The 19,067-nt window shown below is 37.0% G+C and overlaps 1 protein-coding gene across 3 annotated transcripts in view; it reads left to right on the forward strand.

The window, feature by feature from the left end:
- Positions 1-13,643, forward strand: part of LOC135091505 (START domain-containing protein 10-like) — a 78,082-nt gene extending 64,439 nt beyond the window's left edge. For all 3 annotated transcript variants that reach the window (XM_063989212.1, XM_063989211.1, XM_063989210.1), the window contains one exon: positions 9,709-13,643. In XM_063989212.1, coding sequence (XP_063845282.1) covers positions 9,709-9,804 — 96 coding nt within the window. In that variant the 3' untranslated portion in view covers positions 9,805-13,643. The remainder of the gene's footprint in view (positions 1-9,708) is intronic.
- The last annotated feature ends 5,424 nt before the right edge of the window (positions 13,644-19,067 follow it).

Raw genomic sequence — 19,067 nt, forward strand, 5'->3', positions numbered from 1 at the left:
CCAGAAAACAAGGAAATGCAATAAAAAAACTTAAGTACTGTATGGAATTAAAATTTGTTAGTTTTTTGTGATCTAACAGGAAGTATGCAACCAAAAACTATTGGCACAGTAACTTCGCATAGACTGTACATATATTAGATGCATGTAGTGTTATGTAAAAGTAGAGTTGTCTTTAGAAGTCATGCTGTGGCTGCCCCCTTGTGTACTGAGACACAAAGAGAAATATCAAGGAGGGTCACAGCTGAGTCGGAGACAAGTTCTTAGGATCTACCTATGCCAGTGCTTATGAGTCCTCCTTGTGAGTAATTATTGTTTTGGAAGCTTTCTGCTGCCTCCTCTTCATAAGGCTCATGTAATAAAAATTAAAAATTATTCATTCTTCTGTTCCCCAACCCACCACAGCTCCCAATAGGAGACTAATGCTGCGGTTTTCAAGGGGAGGTTAATGCCGTGGCTTTATGGTGTCCAGCAGCCTCGGAGGTAATAGGAAAATATGCACAGCCACTAATGGATGTTTGATAGCGACTATGGGACTTAGGTGCTGTCCACCACATAGCAGCTGCTTGACTCTAACCAATGTATGACAAGTTTTTTTATCTTCATGTAGGAGGGGCACTGGCCAAGGGCAACAGAACTGTAATAAAAAAAAAGGCCCATTAAGGTACCAGTCCCCAGAGTCAAAAGCTGTAGACAAAAATTAAAAGATAAGTGTCTTGAAACCTCCCTCTTGAAAAAGTTTAAGTCATAGGAGGGAGAAAATACAGCAGCAGGCAAGGATTAGAAGAATCTTGTGCAGTGAGGGAGGACGGGAGGCATGCAGTTAGCATTAGCAAGATCAGAAGAGCAGTTGGTATGAAAATAGCAGTAAAAGATAGCAAGAGATGCAATGAGAAAGAGGCTGAAAATATTTAGTTAGAGGAGAGAAGTTGATAAGATGAAAAGCTTTTGATTCAGAAAGGAAACAAAGTTACAGAGAGAAGGATAGAAGCTGTGGGAGGGTAGTTTACAAATCAAAGCTTTGTACTAGACTTGATCAGAAGTTTTTGATATGTATAAGGCAACAGCAAAAGTTTCACCAAAATCTGTAAAAGATAATGACCAAGATTCAGAAAGGAAAACCAGATCACCAGTAGAGTGGCCTCGATGGAACCCATACTGGCAATCAGATATAAGGTTGTGAAGTGATAGATGTTTAAGAATCTTGCTGTTGAGGATAGATTAAAATTTTAGATAGACAGAAAATTAAAGCAATAGGAAGGTAGTTTGAGGGATTAGAATGGTCATCTTGGTTTAACACAGCTTGTTCTCGTGCTATACATGATAGAGAGGTGGCCCACAAAAGGTACTCGAGCCTTCCATCACCAGAATCTCATGTGCTTTATATTTCTGTCTGGAACCTTGCCAGGTCTGTTCTCCAACTAGCCAAAAACTCTTTCAATAATAGAAAGTGTCAAAATCTTTCAAGATCTAACTCCCCTCATGACTTCTGGCATCTAACCAAAAATATCTCCAATAACTTTGCTTCTTCTTCTTTCCCTCCTTTATTTCAACCAGATGGCACCACTGCTATCACATCTTTCTCTAATGCTGAACTCTTCGCTCAAACCTTTGCTAAAAACTCTACCTTAGAAGATTCAGGACTTGTTCCTCCCACTCCTCCACCCTCTGACTACTTCATGTTGCCTATTAAAATTCTTCACAACGATGTTTTCCATGCCCTCGCTGGCCTAAACCCTCGGAATGCTTATGGACCTGATGGGGTCCCTCCTATTGTTCCCCCAAAACTGTGCCACAATGCTTGCACCTTGCCTAGTCAAACTCTTTCAGCTCTGTCTGTCAACATCTACCTTTCCTTCTTGCTAGAAGTTTGCTTACATCCAGCCTGTTCCTAAAAAGGGTGACCGTTCTAATCTCTCAAACTACCGTCCTATTGTTTTAATTTCCTGCCTATCCAAAGTTTTTGAATCTATCCTCAATAGCAAGATTCTTAAACATCTATCACCTTCTATCTGATCGCCATTATGAGTTCTGTCAAGGCCGCTCTACTGGTGATCTTCTGGCTTTCCTTACTGAGTCTTGGTCATCCTCTTTTAGAGATTTTGGTGAAACTTTTGTTGTTGCCTTGGACATATGAAAAGCTTTTGATAGAGTCTGGCACAAAGCCTTGATTTCCAAACTACCCTCCTACGGCTTCTATCATTCTCTCTGTAACTTTGTCTCAAGTTTCCTTTCTGACCATTCTATTGCTGCTCTGGTAGACAGTCACTGTTCTTCTAAATCTATTAACAGTGGTGTTCCTCAGGATTCTGTCCTGTCACCCACTCTTATTATTATTCATCAAAGACCTTCTAAACCAAACTTCTTGTCCTATCCACTCCCACGCTGATGATACCACCCTGCACTTTTCCACATCTTTTCATAGACGTCCAGCCCTTCAGGAAGTAAACATTTCACACAGGGAAGCCACAGAACGCATGACTTCTGATCTTTCCAAAATTTCTGATTGGGACAGAGCAAACTTAGTATTGTTCATTTCATTGCCTCAAAAACTCAGTTCCTCCATCTATCAGCTCGACACAACCTTCCAGACAACTATCCCCTTTTCATCAATGACACTCAACTGTCCCCCTCTTCTACACTGAACATCCTCGGTCTGTCCTTTACTTATAATTTGAACTGGAAGCTTCCTGTTGAGAATATATTAAAAAAACTTTAGAGAGGCAGGAAATTAAAGCAATAGGATGGTAGTTTGAGTGGTTACAATGGTCACTCTTTTTAGAAACAAGCATAATGTAGGTAAATTTCCAGCAAGAAAGAAAGGTAGATATAGATAGAGTTGGAAGAGTTTGACTAGGCAATGTGCAAGCATGGAGGCACAGTTTTGGAGAACAATAGGAGGGACACATCAGGTCTATATTTCTTCTGAGGGTTTAGGTCAGCAGGGGCATGGAAAATATCACTGCAAAGCATCCTAATGGGCAGCATGAAGTAGTCAGATGGTGGAGAAGAGGGAGGAACAAGTCCTGGATCATCCAAGGTGGAGTTTTTAGCAAAGATTTGAGTGAAGAGTTCAGCTTTAGAAATAGATGAGATGGCAGTGGTGCCATCAAGTTGAAATAAAGGAGGGAAAGATGAAGCAGCAAAGTTATTGAAGATGTTTTTGGCTAGATACCGAAAGTCATGAGGGGAGTTAGATCTTGAAAGATTTTGACACTTTTTATTAATGAAGGAGTTTTTGGCTAGTTGGAGAACAGACTTGTCATGATTCTGGGCAGAAATATAAAGTGCATGAGATTCAGGTGATGGAAAGCTTAAGTTCCTTTTGTGGGCCACCTCTCTATCATGTATAGCATGAGAACAGGCTGTCTTAAACCAAGGTTTTGAAGGTTTAGGTCAAGAGAAAGAATGAGGAATGTATGCATCCATGCCAGACACTGTCACATGTTATGTGCTCAGTGCATGGGGATGGGTCTTTGACATACAAGCAGTAGTCATTCCAAGGAAAATCAGAATAATACCTCCCCAGGTTGCCCAATTAGCAGAGGCAAATTGCTAGAGGCACCTTTGCTTTGGGGGGATCCTGAGGAGGGATTGGTGTGATAGGATAAGATACAGATATGAGGTTGTGATTGGAGGAGCCCAATGTAGAAGATAAGGTGACAGCTTAAGCAGAAGGATTAGAAGTTAGGAAAATATAAAGAATGTTGGGTATATCTCCAAGACAGTCAGGAATATGAATAGGATGTTATATCAGTTGCTCTAGGTCATGGAGGATAGCAAAGTTAAAGGCTAGTTCACCATGATGGTCAGTGAAGGAAAAGGAAAGCCAAAGCTGGTGGTGAATATTGAAGTTTTCAAGAATGGAGATCTCCACAAAAGGGAAGAGAGTCAGAATATGCTCCACTTTGGAAGTTAAGTAATCAAAGGATTTTTATAGTCAGAGGAGTTAGGTAAGAGGTATATAGCACAGATAAATTTAGTTTGAGAGTGACTCTGTAGTCATAGCCAGATGGTGGAAAATTTGGAATATTCAAGAGCATGGGCATGAGAGCAAATCAAGGTATTGCGCACATATATGTAACATCCAGCTTTGGATTGAAAATGAGGATAGAGAAAGTAGAAGGGAACAGAAAAGGGGGTATTGTCAGTTGCCTCAGACACCTGTGTTTCAGTGAGGAAAAGATGAAGTTAAATAGAGGAGAGGTGGTGTTCTTCAGATTGAAGGTTAGATACAAGGGCATTGCTGTGAGCTGCACAAATAGGGAGAGAAACAGACAGGAAAGGTGAGGGACCAAGAGAGAAAAAAAGGAGGGACTGTGGGATGAAGGCCAAAGAATGCCAGAGGTGCAATGGGTGTCTGTCTACCTCCCAGTTGTTACTTTAAACTTCCAGCCCTATAGGTACTCCCTTTCCATAATTAAATTTCCATGCTTCCTCCTTGTTGAGCCTCACATATTATATAGTTGAAGAGTTCATCCTGCTTATGGAGTGATTGAGATGCATCCAGTTCTAAACTTTGACTACCATTATTTTTAAAAAATAACCATTCCTATTGTGCAAGTTAATATGAGCGAGCAAATTGGCAGGTGGAGTGGGTTACACCCTCCTTCCTCCACTTCCCCTCTTGCATGAGTTATTTCCTGTGACAAGTAGTGGGATCACTTTCCCATGCTCAGTCATTGTCCAGACAGCTTAGGAAAGAGATGCATGTGGTGAGGCATTGGGAGGCTCGGAGACTACATTGGGAATATACTGTATTTGCCAGCATATTAGATGCATCTCTGCATAAGACACATTTTACAAGAATGTTTTTTGGAAAAATATTTTATTATGTTTCATCATAAAGTTATGGAAAAGAAAATAGTAGTGTGTGTGTGTGTGTGTGTGTGTGTGTAAGAGGGCCACTGGCCAAGGGCAACAAAAATTTTTTAATGAAAAAGAAAGGCCTAGTTAATGCCAGTATGCATAGAGATGTCAGATAGAGTAATAAAAATCAGAGGATAAGTGTCTTGAAACCTCCCTCTTGAAAGAGTTCAAGTCATAGGAAGGAGGAAATACAGAAGCAGGCAGGGAGTCCTAGACTTTACTAGAGAAAGAGGTGAATGATTGAGAATGCTGAGTAACCCTTACATTAGAGAGATGGACAGAATAGGGATGAGAGAAAGAAGAAAGTCTTGTGCAACCAGGCAGCAGGAGGACAGGAGGTTTTGCAGTTACAAGATCGGAAGAGCAGTCAGCATGTAAATAGAGGTAGAAGATAGTAAGAGCTGCAATATTGCTGTGATGAGAGAGAGGCTGAAGACAGTCAGAGGAGAGGAGTTGATAAGACAAAAAGCTTTTTATTCCACCCTCTCTAAAATAGAGGTGTGAATGGAGTCCCCCCATACACATGAAGCAAACTCCATACATGGACAGATAAAGCCCCTGTACAGAGTCAGCAGGGGTTGGGGGGGTGAGAAAAACTGGCAGAGATGACACTGAATGTCTAATTTCATAGAAGATGCTTTAGCTAGAGATGAGATGTGAAGTTTCCTGTTTAGTTTATAAATAAAGGACAGACTGAGGATGTTCAGTGTAGAAGAGGGGGACAGTTGAGTGTCATTGAAGAAGAGGGGATGGATATCTGGAAGGTTATGTCAAGTTGATAGAGAAAATGAGTTTTTGAGGCATTAAGCTATATTAAGTTTGCTCTGCCCTAATCAGAAATTTTAGAGAGATCAGAAGCCAGGCATTCTGTGGCTTCCCTGCATGAGCTGTTTATTTCCTGAAGGGTTGGACCTCAACAAAAAAAACATGGAAAAGTGCAGGGTGGTATCATCAGCGTAGGAGTGGGTAGGATAAGAAGTTTGGTTTAGAAGATTATTGATAAATAATAGGAAGAGGTGACAAACCCTCTAAAAGAATGTGTGTTTTGTCCTCGCATCTGGTGTGATGCTGCGCTGTAGCTGTGCAGTACTACCATCACATCTAAAACTGCACGTGTGCATGTGTGTGTATGTGTGTGTATTTACCTAGTTGTATTGTACAGGGCATGGCCTGAGCCAAAACTCATTTTGTTCTGTCTTCATAACCATATTTATTCAGTTTTTCTTTAAACATGTGTACACTGTATGCCAAAACCACCTCTTCCTTCAAAATCATTCCAGATTTCAAGAGTTTGGTACAGGAAGCTATATTTCTTGATGTCGCTTGAACATCCACTCTTCTTTATTTTTTCGCATGCCCCCTTGTCCATCTCTCTCCCTCCTCCATCTTTGGTATCAAGTCATTTCTGTCTATTCTTTTATGTTGTTTACTAATTTGTACATTGTTATCAGGTCTCCTCTTTCTCTTTTTTCTTGTAGTGATGGTAATTCCATCTCTTCAAGTCTTTCTTCACAGCTTAAGTCTTTCAATTCTGGTACCATCTTTGTCACTATCCTCTGTATTTTTTCCAGTTTCTGTATATTTTTTTTTCCATATAGAACCCAAACTACTGCTGTGTATTACAGTTTAGGTCGTATCATGCTTGTTGTAATTTTCGTCACCATTTCTTTGTCAAAATAGTTAAACACCACCCTAATGTTTGTTAACAAGCTGTATGTAGAGCTGAATATTCTTTTTATGTGCCTTTCAGATGATAGTGTGTCCTGGATCATTACTCCCAAATCTTTTTCTTCATTACTTTTTGTTATTATTTCTCCTCCCATTTTGTAATTCCATGAACACGTGTCATTTTCTGGTATTAAATTCTAGTTTCCATCTTTGGCTCTTTGCATGGATCTTGTCAGTATCCTTTTGTAACACCTTGCAGTCATTTTCATCCTTTATTATTTTCATTATTTTTGCATCAACAGCAAAAAGGTTCATATAACTGTTTAGATCCTCTGTCATATCACTTACATATATTTGAAACATAATAGGTGCCAACACAGATCCTTGCAGTATCCCACTTGTCAATTTGTGCCAACTTGAATTAGTGTCTCTGATTACTGTTCTCATTTCCCTTCCTTGTAAATAATCCTCCATCCATCTCAATGTTGCTTACAATACTTGTTAGTGACACTTGTCTATAATTTAATGGTTTTATTTTATTTCCCTCTATGTATATAGGGACTATGTTAGCTCTTTTGCATTCCCTTGCTACTTTTCCCTCTCTGAATGAGCTGTTAATTATATCCCATATGGGTTCTTCCATTTGTTTTTCACTCTCTTAATATCCATCCATTTACTTAAACTGGTCCTATAGCTTTTCAAGCATCCAGCTCTTCCAGCAGTTTCTTGATTTCTTGTCTCTTTTATCTCCTGTATTCCTTCATTCTGTGATCCCACTTTCAGTGCCACAAATTTGGTTTCCTTTGTAAACACAGATGGAAAACTCTCATTCATTAGTTCCCTCATCTCAGTAGTTTCATAAATTCATCCTTCCCTTTTTAACTTGTTTATGGCATCCTTATATTTCATTTTCCCATGTGTGTGTGTGAGAGAGAGAGAGAGAGAGAGAGAGAGAGAGAGAGAGAGAGAGAGAGAGAGAGAGAGAGAGAGAGAGAGAGAGAGAGAGAGAGAGAGAGAGAGAGAGAAATTTATCAATAACAATATTTGTGCGTAGTGTACTATTGCTTCAAATCCACATCTATAGATATAGGCTTACAGGCCTAGGTATCTGTATTATGGCTGCATTAGATGCAGGGTAATTGTTAGATACTTTTTTTCAAGAAAAAAGTGTATCTAATACACTGGCACATATGGTAACTTAGTGGACTTGTATTTGACTAACTATTACTTAAGGTAGTTAGTGCAGTGTGCCCCTGCTGATAATAGGTGGGAGATAGGAATCTCCAGATGTCTGTCCTGGACAAATATTGTACAAATATTGTGGTGTACTGAGTCTGGTTACAAGCTGGGTTTTGGTATATCATAGAGTGGCTGACTGGTCCTCTCCTTTGTCCATGGGTTACTACCTCCTTCAGTTGATCCAGCAGGACCATAGTGGATCATTTTACCACAATCCTCCCAACCAGAAGGAGAGTGTTGTCCTCTGAAGGGAATTGCACCTGACATTGGTGTGGACTCAACTCCCAGATGAGGAGGCATAGGGAGTATACATGACAAACATGTAGGGAGACTTAGTTCTGTTTTTTGATGACAGAAGAACTCAGTTACAAAGTCATATGGAAGGAGTGTGAGATGCAAGAATGGGAAACAAGAGGAAATGAAAGCAAAGGAGTGCAAAAAAAAGGAGAGGAAATGAAAGCAAAATCAGTAGCAGGTTCCATGTACCAGTAGTGAAAAGCCCACAGAGCTGATAGACACTTAACTCCTCAGTGATGGATGAACTGCCAAAGGATATGAGACTACCAATCACACTTACCTCTATTACTTTGACAAGGTGACTCCACAGTGGAGGCTGGAAGCAGGGATTTCAGGCATGCATAGTTTGCTTGCCAGCTCAGTGTTCAGTAACTCCTTAGGAATTCTTGGTATTTTCACCCTCTGGTCTGGACTTCATCATTATAATATAACAGCTAACATTATCATTCTGCTTTCTACTAAAAAAAAAAAAAGCCCTTATTCTTATTCTTATTTCTTATAGGCAAAATAATGAGGTCAGTTTGTTTTCATCACTTTCATTATATTCCATTCTCCATCTGCTTCTCAATTGAATGTTTGTTAGGCCATCCCTATAGGTCTTTTTATCTTTTAATTTTTTTTTGCATAATTTTTCATATGTTCTTTAATATATATATATATATATATATATATATATATATATATATATATATATATATATATATATATATATATATATATATATATATATATATATATATATATATATATATATATATATTAAATCAGTCAGTCAATCAGCATTGTTTATCTACTTTATAATTTTCTTTGTAATACATTTTAAACTTTTGTCATCTTTAATTACTGAAATTTTGTGTTTTTGTTCACAAGACATGCAGAAAGACTTCTCAATGTTAACTTGGGAATAAGAAGTGCATGAAAGCTTTTGTGGAAATTCTTTTACCCATTTATATATCTGAACAGCTGGCTTTTGTTCAACTTTCTGCATTAATTGTATTTATTGAGTATGTGAATTCTATCAGCACAGTGCAGGAACACAGTATAGTATAATTCACCTAACATTGTGCTACGGCTAATAAAGGTAGCAATTTTAAATTTGGACATGAGCATGGCAGAGAATAAAATGGATTTCTTTTAAGTCCTGCATTACCACTCATCACCATCAGTATCTGCCAACAAACTCATCTGGTGACCAGTGCCATTCCCAGTGACTAATGGTTTTGTTCAGCATACAGTGTAGTTCCTGTTTAAAAAATGAGAGAACAGCTCTTGCTCACAGCTACATAAGAAGGTGAAGAGCTTTGCTAGGAGTACCTAATTATTTGCTCATGAGTTTAATCTCTGTCCATTGGAAGAAAGTTTCTGACTCTCCCTCTGTTGGGAGTGTACAAGTAGAGACAGCTGGTGCAGATATCCTTACACCGTGATAGCTCAGAGCTGATTGACCCATGAGTGACAGGCATGCCTGCCCAATATTAAACTTTTCAAATACTGGCAGCCAAGGGTCATTGTTACATTTTACTTGCTGGTATCTTGTCCTTGCACACTCAGTCATTGGAAATTGCTGATACTGATGAGTAATAGTTTGTATAGGGATTTATAGTTGCAGTACATTATTGACTGTCTTATCATCCTCAGTGTACGAAGAGTCCTGCTGATGAGGTAGATGACCTACTGGATGAGTCCCACATTGATGAGAAGAGCTTGAACCACTTCAGCCAAGAAGACTACTAAACAGTGTATTCTCTGTAGCAGTCTAACCTTGTAGTAGTGATTCTTGAAATAATGCAATGAAGAGTCAGGAACATCAATCTTCTTTTCACAGTTAACTAAGAGCTGTAAGTTGACCTTCACTTCTTTCTTTGAATGTTCCTGCCCTTTGAGCTCTCTGGGATTTCTCAGTACATGTGTACAAGAGCTCATTCATCCACTCACTGCTGTATATTGGCTGTGGAGTGCAAGAACTGGGAGAGATAGATGTAGGGATAAAATTAATCACTGTGGCAGAGATGGCACCATACTAAATCTTATGGTTTCATAATGGTACTTAAGTTGGCTGAAGTAAATGACTTCAGAATTTCTTATAGATCTGATAATGTGTGTTTGAGTTTTCATGGGGCTTGGAAGTTTCTTCTCATTAAACTAGAGAAATTATGTTGGTTGTGGCTATTTAACTAGTTTTATTTCATTCAAAATATTTACATTAGATGTAAGGTATATTTGTGTTTATTCATATATCAAATTCAAGAGAGCCTTAAGATAACCTTTATATGCCACCCGTTGAATAGTCACATACCATAATGATATTAACTTTGCATATTTTTAATTGTTGCAGACATTAAATTTCTATCTCTCATATGCCTTATCTTTCATCTTATTCTGCACCTCAGTAGGAAAAGAAATGCCATGATGCAAACTTAGTAATAAGGGTGATTATGCAACTTAAAAATGAGTAATGTTTATTTAATGACTTGTTTTGGCTCTTTAAAGGCAATGCACATAGTTTTGTTTGAGCATGTTATACCACTATGATATTTCTAAATGGTTTGAAATGCATATTGTGCACAAGCAAAGACACTACAAGGAGCACAAACAGTAATTGGTGACTCAGTGACCTGAGTAGACCTAAAACATATTGAAAATACTAAATGCTATTTCTTTGCTGGTTTTCTATATTGCAGGTACATAATCATGTTTTTAAAAAATAGTGTGGCCCTCACTAAAAAAAAGTGTTACTTATACTTAATGACAAAGTAATTCAACAAAATGTCATAATTTTTTTTCTTTCTTTTCAAGTTCTCATACAGTTGAGGAATTCACTTGTCTTCATTATCAGTTTGTGAATGCTTGATCTAAAAACAGAGGAGTACTTATTACCTGGAAGAATACAGGTTGAGAATTCTTTATCAGAAATTCCAAAATCTGAAACTTATTTTCAATGGTTACATGACATTACAAATGAAAAAATTAACAAGGTGGTGAGAATGTTCCACCACACACACACACATACACACACACACAAAAAAAAAGAAAAAAATGGAGTGGCAACATGACTGCATGCCCATTGACTAAAGCTTTGATGCTCAATTTAGTGACAGGTATCAAAAAGTGGTAAATTGTCACTCAATGCAAATACCCTAAAGATACCCTAAATACCTCAAATACCCTAAAGATTGCCATGACCCTCTTCATTTCATCATTCACATTTATTTCTCCTTACATTACAATGGGTCTTGGTAAGCTTAACAATGAAGAAAAGAGTGTTGTGATGGCCTTTGTTCGACAAGGGTTCAGTAACTGTGAGACTGGAAGGAAGATAGGAAGATCAGAAGTAATCATCATGTGGGTGGCGAAGGCTACACTAGCACTTGGAACAACTGTCACTCCTTGTCTCCTTGTAACTCACAAGTCTCTTGACCAAGAGAAAGAGGGAGTAGCAACTTAGTTTTTACAAGGCATACATCCTATCAACTTATTCTTGTATCTGTCTTCCTTTTTTTTGCCCGAAGCAAAAAGCACGAAGCCAAGAAGCACTCCTTCTCTTGGGAGTGATGGTGCAGCCTTCACCACCCATGATATGGCTACCTCTGTTTGATCTTCCTATCTTCTTTCCAGTATCACAATTACTGAGCCCCTTTGGAAAAAGGCCATCACAACACTCTTTGTTGTTAGGCTTGCCAGGACCCACTGTAATGTAAGTGATGAAATGAGAAGGGAAGGATGTGGCAAAGGGGAAATGGGCAGAGGAGTGCAGGAGAGATTTCAAAGTGTCAATGGTTCAAAACTAAGCATAGCATCTGTGGGTAATGTGAGTTGCCAGGCATGACAGTTTATCACTTTTTGATGCCTCTTAAGTTTTTTTTTTTTTCCCATATAGGAGGGACACTGGCCAAAGGCAACAAAAATCTAATAAAAAAAGCTTTTGTCTATGTGCACACTGTCATGTTAATACTTGTTTATATATATATATATATATATATATATATATATATATATATATATATATATATATATATATATATATATATATATATATATATATATATATATATATATATATATATATTTTTTTTGCAGCCACCATAAAACTATATTAAAGATATATGTATAAGCTATATTATGAAGTGACTTGGGCCCCTTCCCCAAGCTGTCCCTTTTTATAGATGTAAATAAAAATATTCCAAAAAACTAGAAGAAATTGATATCTGCAATATTTTTGGTCCCAGGAATTTCGGATAAGAAATTCTCAACCTTATCAATTTTTGAAATTATAATTCTTTTCCAAGTAATGTATTGAGAATGTTAAGAGCATGATACAGGAAGTTGAAAATTAAGATTTGATACAGAGAGAAAATTAAATAATCTGTACAACAAACACTTAACAATGAGGTAATAATTACAAAGAGAAATAATTCTTGAATATACATTATATATTTCAAGTACAAAGTATTTAAAGATGGAATATTGAGAAATATGTTTAGCTGTGAGGAACTTAAAGGCAAATATACTGGGAGAACTCATTCCATCAAATGTGAATGTAAGAAATGATCAATTTTTTTTTTTTACTAGAATTTGATGTACCTTTATTACTGAAGAATAGTTATCTGAATTGGCACATAGAGTGACAGTATATTAAATATCTTGCTGGTGGGAGGAAGGACAGTTAAACTAAAATACATAGTTGAAATTCAAAACTTCCCAAAGAGCAAAATCTCATACTGTTATTTTTTTTTTCTGATAACTTCAGCCTCCTTAAGTTTCCTCACCATATGTGTTTCCTTCCCTCATACCTGCAGAGTCATGTTTAGTCATTTATCCACCATCACTGACTCCTTCAAGAAAAGATAAGTGAAGTCCTTAGAGCATTGATTCTTAACTTTTGACTGTGACCCAAAATCCTGTCCAGATTGAAAATATACCTTCATAAACAATTTTTATTTAAAATTCAAATTAAATTTTAAAAAAGCAAAAGTAGATGTCTATGTCTTTATAATTTGCTTAGCCCTAAATATTAATGATTTAGGTATTCTATACACAGGATTAATACTTTAATTAAATTTTGAATAGGTATACTGGAAAAAAAAAAAGAAAAACTGCACATATCCTTGGTGACCTATTGAAATGGTTTGGCGACCCAACTTTGGGTTGTGACCCAGGGGTTAAGAACTACTCCCCTAGATGGTTCTTGGTTTTTACTATATCAGTTGAAAGAAGTGTTATTATCTCTTGCCAACAATATTTTCTCTCCACAAAACAATTGCAACAATTGTGAACTGTTGAGGAGCCTTCATGATTTGTAATAAAATGATTAATTGTAGAGATATAAAATTCTAATGGCTGCAAATGCATAGTAAAGTTCTGTACCAGGCTTGCATAACATTAAAAATATACACATCATGAAGTACTACAAACACTGTTCTTTTTATGTACTGTTTGGTATTCCTCCCATGGATTTTGAAAACATTTGGTTGTCAAATGAGAATATCCAGAACCTGATTTTTGAGAGGAAACAGTGGCTGATGGTAGATTCTCTTACTCTTATGTATCTGTCCTTTAAGAAGAAAATATTATTCTTTTTTGTTTCATTCTTCATGCTTGAAGCCATCATGAATTATTCATTAAAAAGGAGAAGGCTCAAATATTGCTAGGAACATGATTGAAGTTGAGAGACAAATAGACATACACTCTGGTAATCCAGTGGCCATTGATCTAAAATTTAACATGTATCTTAACTAGCAACCAAAGAAAATGGCCGTGTATGATCATTGTTAATTGAATACACAGTTAAATTTGGAAAAATTGTGCTATAACGAGACAGTCAGGAGTAGGCACTGCGTGGGGAAAATTAAAATATAAGAAAAATGTGTCTAAAGTTGATAATTTTTTATTTTATAAAGTTGCTTGCTTGTATTCAGCAATACTAGAATTACAAAAGGCACTAAAAATATGGCACCCATTTTATAAAAGTTTCAGTATTTGCTAGTGAATGAAAACATGTTACTTAATTACATGGCCTTTTCCTCATAGGACTATGCTCAGCATTATTAGAACTATCACTTTAAGCACTGTCATTGTTATATCACTAAAAAGTAAAAAATTCTGAGCATTGTGATTAATTCTCATTGACAGAAACCAATCTGAGCTTATATTTGGAGTACATGGGTAATGGAGCACTATAATTGGTCAACAGCTTAACCCATGCAAGTTTGTTGGCTCTTTACCATTACATGACATGTACTGCCATCCCCACTTGATCTCACTCACACAATCTTTCATTTATTTTCAGGATCTAACTTATGCTTGTTTTCTCCTTTCTCTCCTTTCTCTCCTTTCTCTCATTCACATTTATTCTCGCTTATTCCTTTCTATTCACAGCCATTCTCACTCTGTTAATCTCACAATTCACTCATGCTTACTTTCCATTCAACTCATTCATGCTTACCCTCATTTTTTATCACTCAAACTTAGTCTACTTCAATTCACATCCTCATGACTCCCACAGACTCTCTCTCTCTCTCTCTCTCTCTCTCTCTCTCTCTCTCTCTCTCTCTCTCTCTCTCTCTCTCTCTCTCTCTCTCTCTCTCTCTCTCTCTCTCTCTCTCTCTCTCTCTCTCTCTCTCTCTCTCTCTCTCTCTCTCTCTCTCACACACACACACACACACACACACACACACACACACACACACACACACACACACACACACACACACACACACACACACACACACACACACACACACACTGAAAGCGTTGTCAATGCCGTAACTGTCCATGCTTTTAAGACCAAACTGGATGGATATAGAGACAGGATACTATGAGATTACTCCACTCCTGTAAACCACAACTAGGTAAACACACACACACACACACACACACACACACACACACACACACACACACACACACACACACACAATGAATGTGTGTCAGTGACCACACTCTCAGCCAGTCTTCCTCTCTCGTCCATATACACAGATCTACAATCTCCACATTTCTTTAATGCAGAGGCAGAGGTGGAGCATTTGTTGTCTGAAAATGCAGTTGTGGATATTGATATGGATCTTTTGCTGTAGTAATGCGTATAGTTTTTTTCACTGCAGATGCTGGATGAGGAGGGAGATCTCCAGTACAACACTAATATAAGTATCATGCTGATATCTGCATTAAATGTGAGACAAGAAGTTTATATGCATGCAGTCTCATTCATAATAACAAGAGTTCCATACATACATCTTAGCCACTAGTCCTTTAGAGGAGAGAGGACTGATCCTCACTACTTGCAGAATATGAGGGTTGGTTATGCAGCAAATCTGACAATATCTGTATTAGGATGTAACACTAAAGGTGGCTTACTCCTGTTGCACTATAATAGACTCATTTCCTCCCATTATCTGATGATAGCTGAGTAGATAAGGGAAGGCCTCCTGTCAAGGCCATTGAAGCTGCACTTTCATTCATGCATTGAAAACTACTCTCCTTTTATCTTTTATCACTTGCCACCACTTAACCATGCTTCATTGACATTTGACTTTCATCTCAGGCTTTTTTTTCACATTGTCTATATGTCATTTATAATTCGGTCTGTCCTTTGGCCTTGCAGCTTTCACATAAGATTCTATTACTTTCATTATCAATCACTCTTTACCCATTTTTTTTTTTTTTCCCACAGGTTTGGTAGGTATTTCTGCTGTAAGACTTAAAATGGTTGGCCTATGGCCTCATTTATTTATGGTAGCTTAGATGGTCAATCCATGCCTGTGGTGATATAGGCGGATTTTTAGAATGATGCCTTTGTAGAGGCTCTGCTCTCCCAGAACTCTCCAATACAGTTGCTGTCAAAGTTAGGATGGATAGGAAGCATATGAGTATTCTTCATCCATCCAGCAGTAGCTTGAAAAATGGCCAACTTCCTGAAGGACTTGAACCTGGATCCATAAGACCACCATATCTGAGTGCTGGCTACTATGCCAGCCTCTCCAAACTTTTATAACATTTAAGGCTCATTCACACATTCCAGTGTTGTATCAGTGCTGCATCCACACAGTCTGTCAGTGTCAGTGAAAAAAAATATTGTTTCTTTGAATTTGGCCGATGCATTCATACATGTCCAGTGCAGTACTGTGTTTTGACTCCATATCAGTTCCATCTCCCTGCCAGGTAGTTGAATATCATCACCACCAATATTCTTTTAGTTTTTATGAATGCTGGACAAGTGCTGTGAGTTTATCTACAAGAATGCATGATGAACTACTTATTGAATTGGTCTGGAATCATCTTGTTCTGCATAATTTGTTACAGCCAAGGTATAGGGAAAGCAGTCTCAAGCAACGTATTTTGAAAAATTTAGTTTCATCATCAATGAACTCTGTATAGAGTAGCAAACTCTTCTTCATTTTCTCTTTCTTCCACGCTTCATGTACCCACTTTCTTTCCTTCAGCTTATGCTTAGCCACTTCCTCTTCATCATGAATTATGGCAATCATTACCAGTTCCATGTGTGAAAACTTTGCCATCTTGGAAATTTCATTGCTGTACGGAATTACTACAGATGTATGTGAATAGATGTTATTGAAGCATCACAGATTTCACTAACACTGAACTGACATGCCATTGATACTGATGTGTGTGGATCAACCTTTATTGTGCAGTCAGCCAACTCACTCAACACCAGTTCTTACTTCAGCTCTTCACATTTTATCCATGTTTGTAACTCTACATCCTTTTCAGCCATCATATCTTCATTATGTGCATTCATTCTCTTCTCTCCTGCTCCTATGTTTCATATTTCAGCTCCATGCACTATTCAGTATCACTCACCTCTTATACAATTCAGACTGATCTACATCTTAGGATTCTTGTTTGCCTCACTGCAGCCTTCCAGTTTGATTTCAAGCTTCAGCTTGACATTGATTCTTGCATCCACATTGTTATAAAGCATTCAGAATGGAAGGAGCAAACTCACCAAAGTTGAATTTTGAGTAAAACATGTTTGAAATTTGTAAATTTTCAAAACAATAAAAAACCTGAAATCAGCATCATTTATATTCATTGAGTTCTTTGCAATTGTTTTTAATTTAGATTGTGATCCATGTGGTCAAGAGAACCTGTCAAGTGTGGTTACTGTGAGCACTGACTTTTGAATGGCATACTATGAAAAAATAATCATAATGCAAAAATACATTTTTACTCATAATGCAATGACTATACACAGTAATTGAAGATACTACATTTCTTTATATTCATCACAATTAATATCTAAGATAAAATACAATTAGAAAGAAGTGTTGTATTCTTGGCATCTGACTGACACATGCAATACAGAAACATAAAACTTGGCTGTGCCAAGGCAGACCATGAGTAACACAAGAAGGCAGCTGGCACAAGGTAGGATGCTGATAAACTTGAAAATAAATTTACATTCTGACCAGGTCAGACAGTTAGTTTGCATTTTCTATTTTCATTGCTGAATTCACAGCTAAACATGGGCACTGAGATTTGACCTAGTATGAAAATTCACTTTTCAGTTAAGAAGCGACAAAGTAACCATACTATCTTTTGACACAAAGTAGAGTGGATGTCATAGAAAGTGGGGGTTAAACATTTGTTTCCTTTGGGTAGTGAGTTTCTCTTATTTCAAGTGACTTGCATCTGATCCATCATGATAGAAGCCATCTACTTCCCTCAAAAAACCTGACACTCAAGACTACCTTTATCTTCCCACTGTTCACCAATCTTATATCTTTCATTACTGCAAGTACCACATGCATTTAATATGTAGTGAGCTCCCAAGTGAAAGGAAACTTGGAAGCAAAAAAAAAGTGTTATATTTTCTGAGCTTAAAAACAAATGTCAACAGAGGCTGCTTACAACATACTGTAGCTGGCAGTACACATGTTCATTACCCATGCTTTCTATGATGAGAAACTCTCTTCCTTTTAAATACAGAGTGCAACACAATTCTCAGACATAAAAAAATACTGTATTCTTAGTAGGAAACCTGTAAACATACTCTTTATGTGTTCATTATGGGACATTCTCTATTTAGAGTATTTTCTTCCTAACTTGTGTTCAACAGCTAGAAAGCATGTGAGGCAAGTGGGGCCAAGATTACAAGCATAGGGGGTGGCTACACTGGCAGTGATCATATGGTGGTGACACCATGAGTCAGTAGGCCTTCATGCAAGAAGAGTTGACAGTTAACTCTTCTTGCACAAGTTTGCTGGGTCAGTTATAAGTGACATCATGGATATGCTTCTGTATTATCTGCCATAGTTTACCTCATACTTATGGTAGGTCATTTTGATTACTGTACCATTAGATGCAATATCACAGAACTCAAATATAGTTTTGTGGATACATAAAAAGAAAAAAAGAATTATGAAGAGTTGAAGTCAAATAAACTGCTATGTAATGTTTATAGTAAGTACATTATGTTTATGAGCATTTCCTTGCAGTGAGTATGGAATGAATATTGAAATGTACTGTTTCTTCTTATAAATTAGTCTTTTGAATTTGTTGGTGCATTCGGATTTTTCATAAAATATTGTGGTAAAAAGAAAAAAAGAAGAAAATTGTTAATCTTTTTTAAGTCTTTACTTGACAATAAACCCAATGTGTGTACAGAATTATTTGAGCAGCATAGAACAAAGATTACAGACACTTACCAAAACCACCAAGCCTTCAAAATACATACATTATTAACTACTAAACAGAATCAGCAGCTAGTTTATTTACAAAATTCTTTACAATCGTCACAAACATCATGAAACTGTTTATAAAAGCATTTAACCTTGCTCTTCAGGTGCATTTCCTTGGTGGACTCCAGCCATATATATATATATATATATATATATATATATATATATATATATATATATATATATATATATATATATATATATATATTATATGAACAGTCTGAATATACCATGTCATGTTTAGAAGACTAATCTGTAGGTAAAACATTTATTTTAGTATTCATTACTTGGTGGTGATTT

This window comes from Scylla paramamosain, chromosome 37 (genome assembly GCF_035594125.1).
Source record: "Scylla paramamosain isolate STU-SP2022 chromosome 37, ASM3559412v1, whole genome shotgun sequence".
NCBI lineage: Eukaryota > Metazoa > Arthropoda > Malacostraca > Decapoda > Portunidae > Scylla > Scylla paramamosain.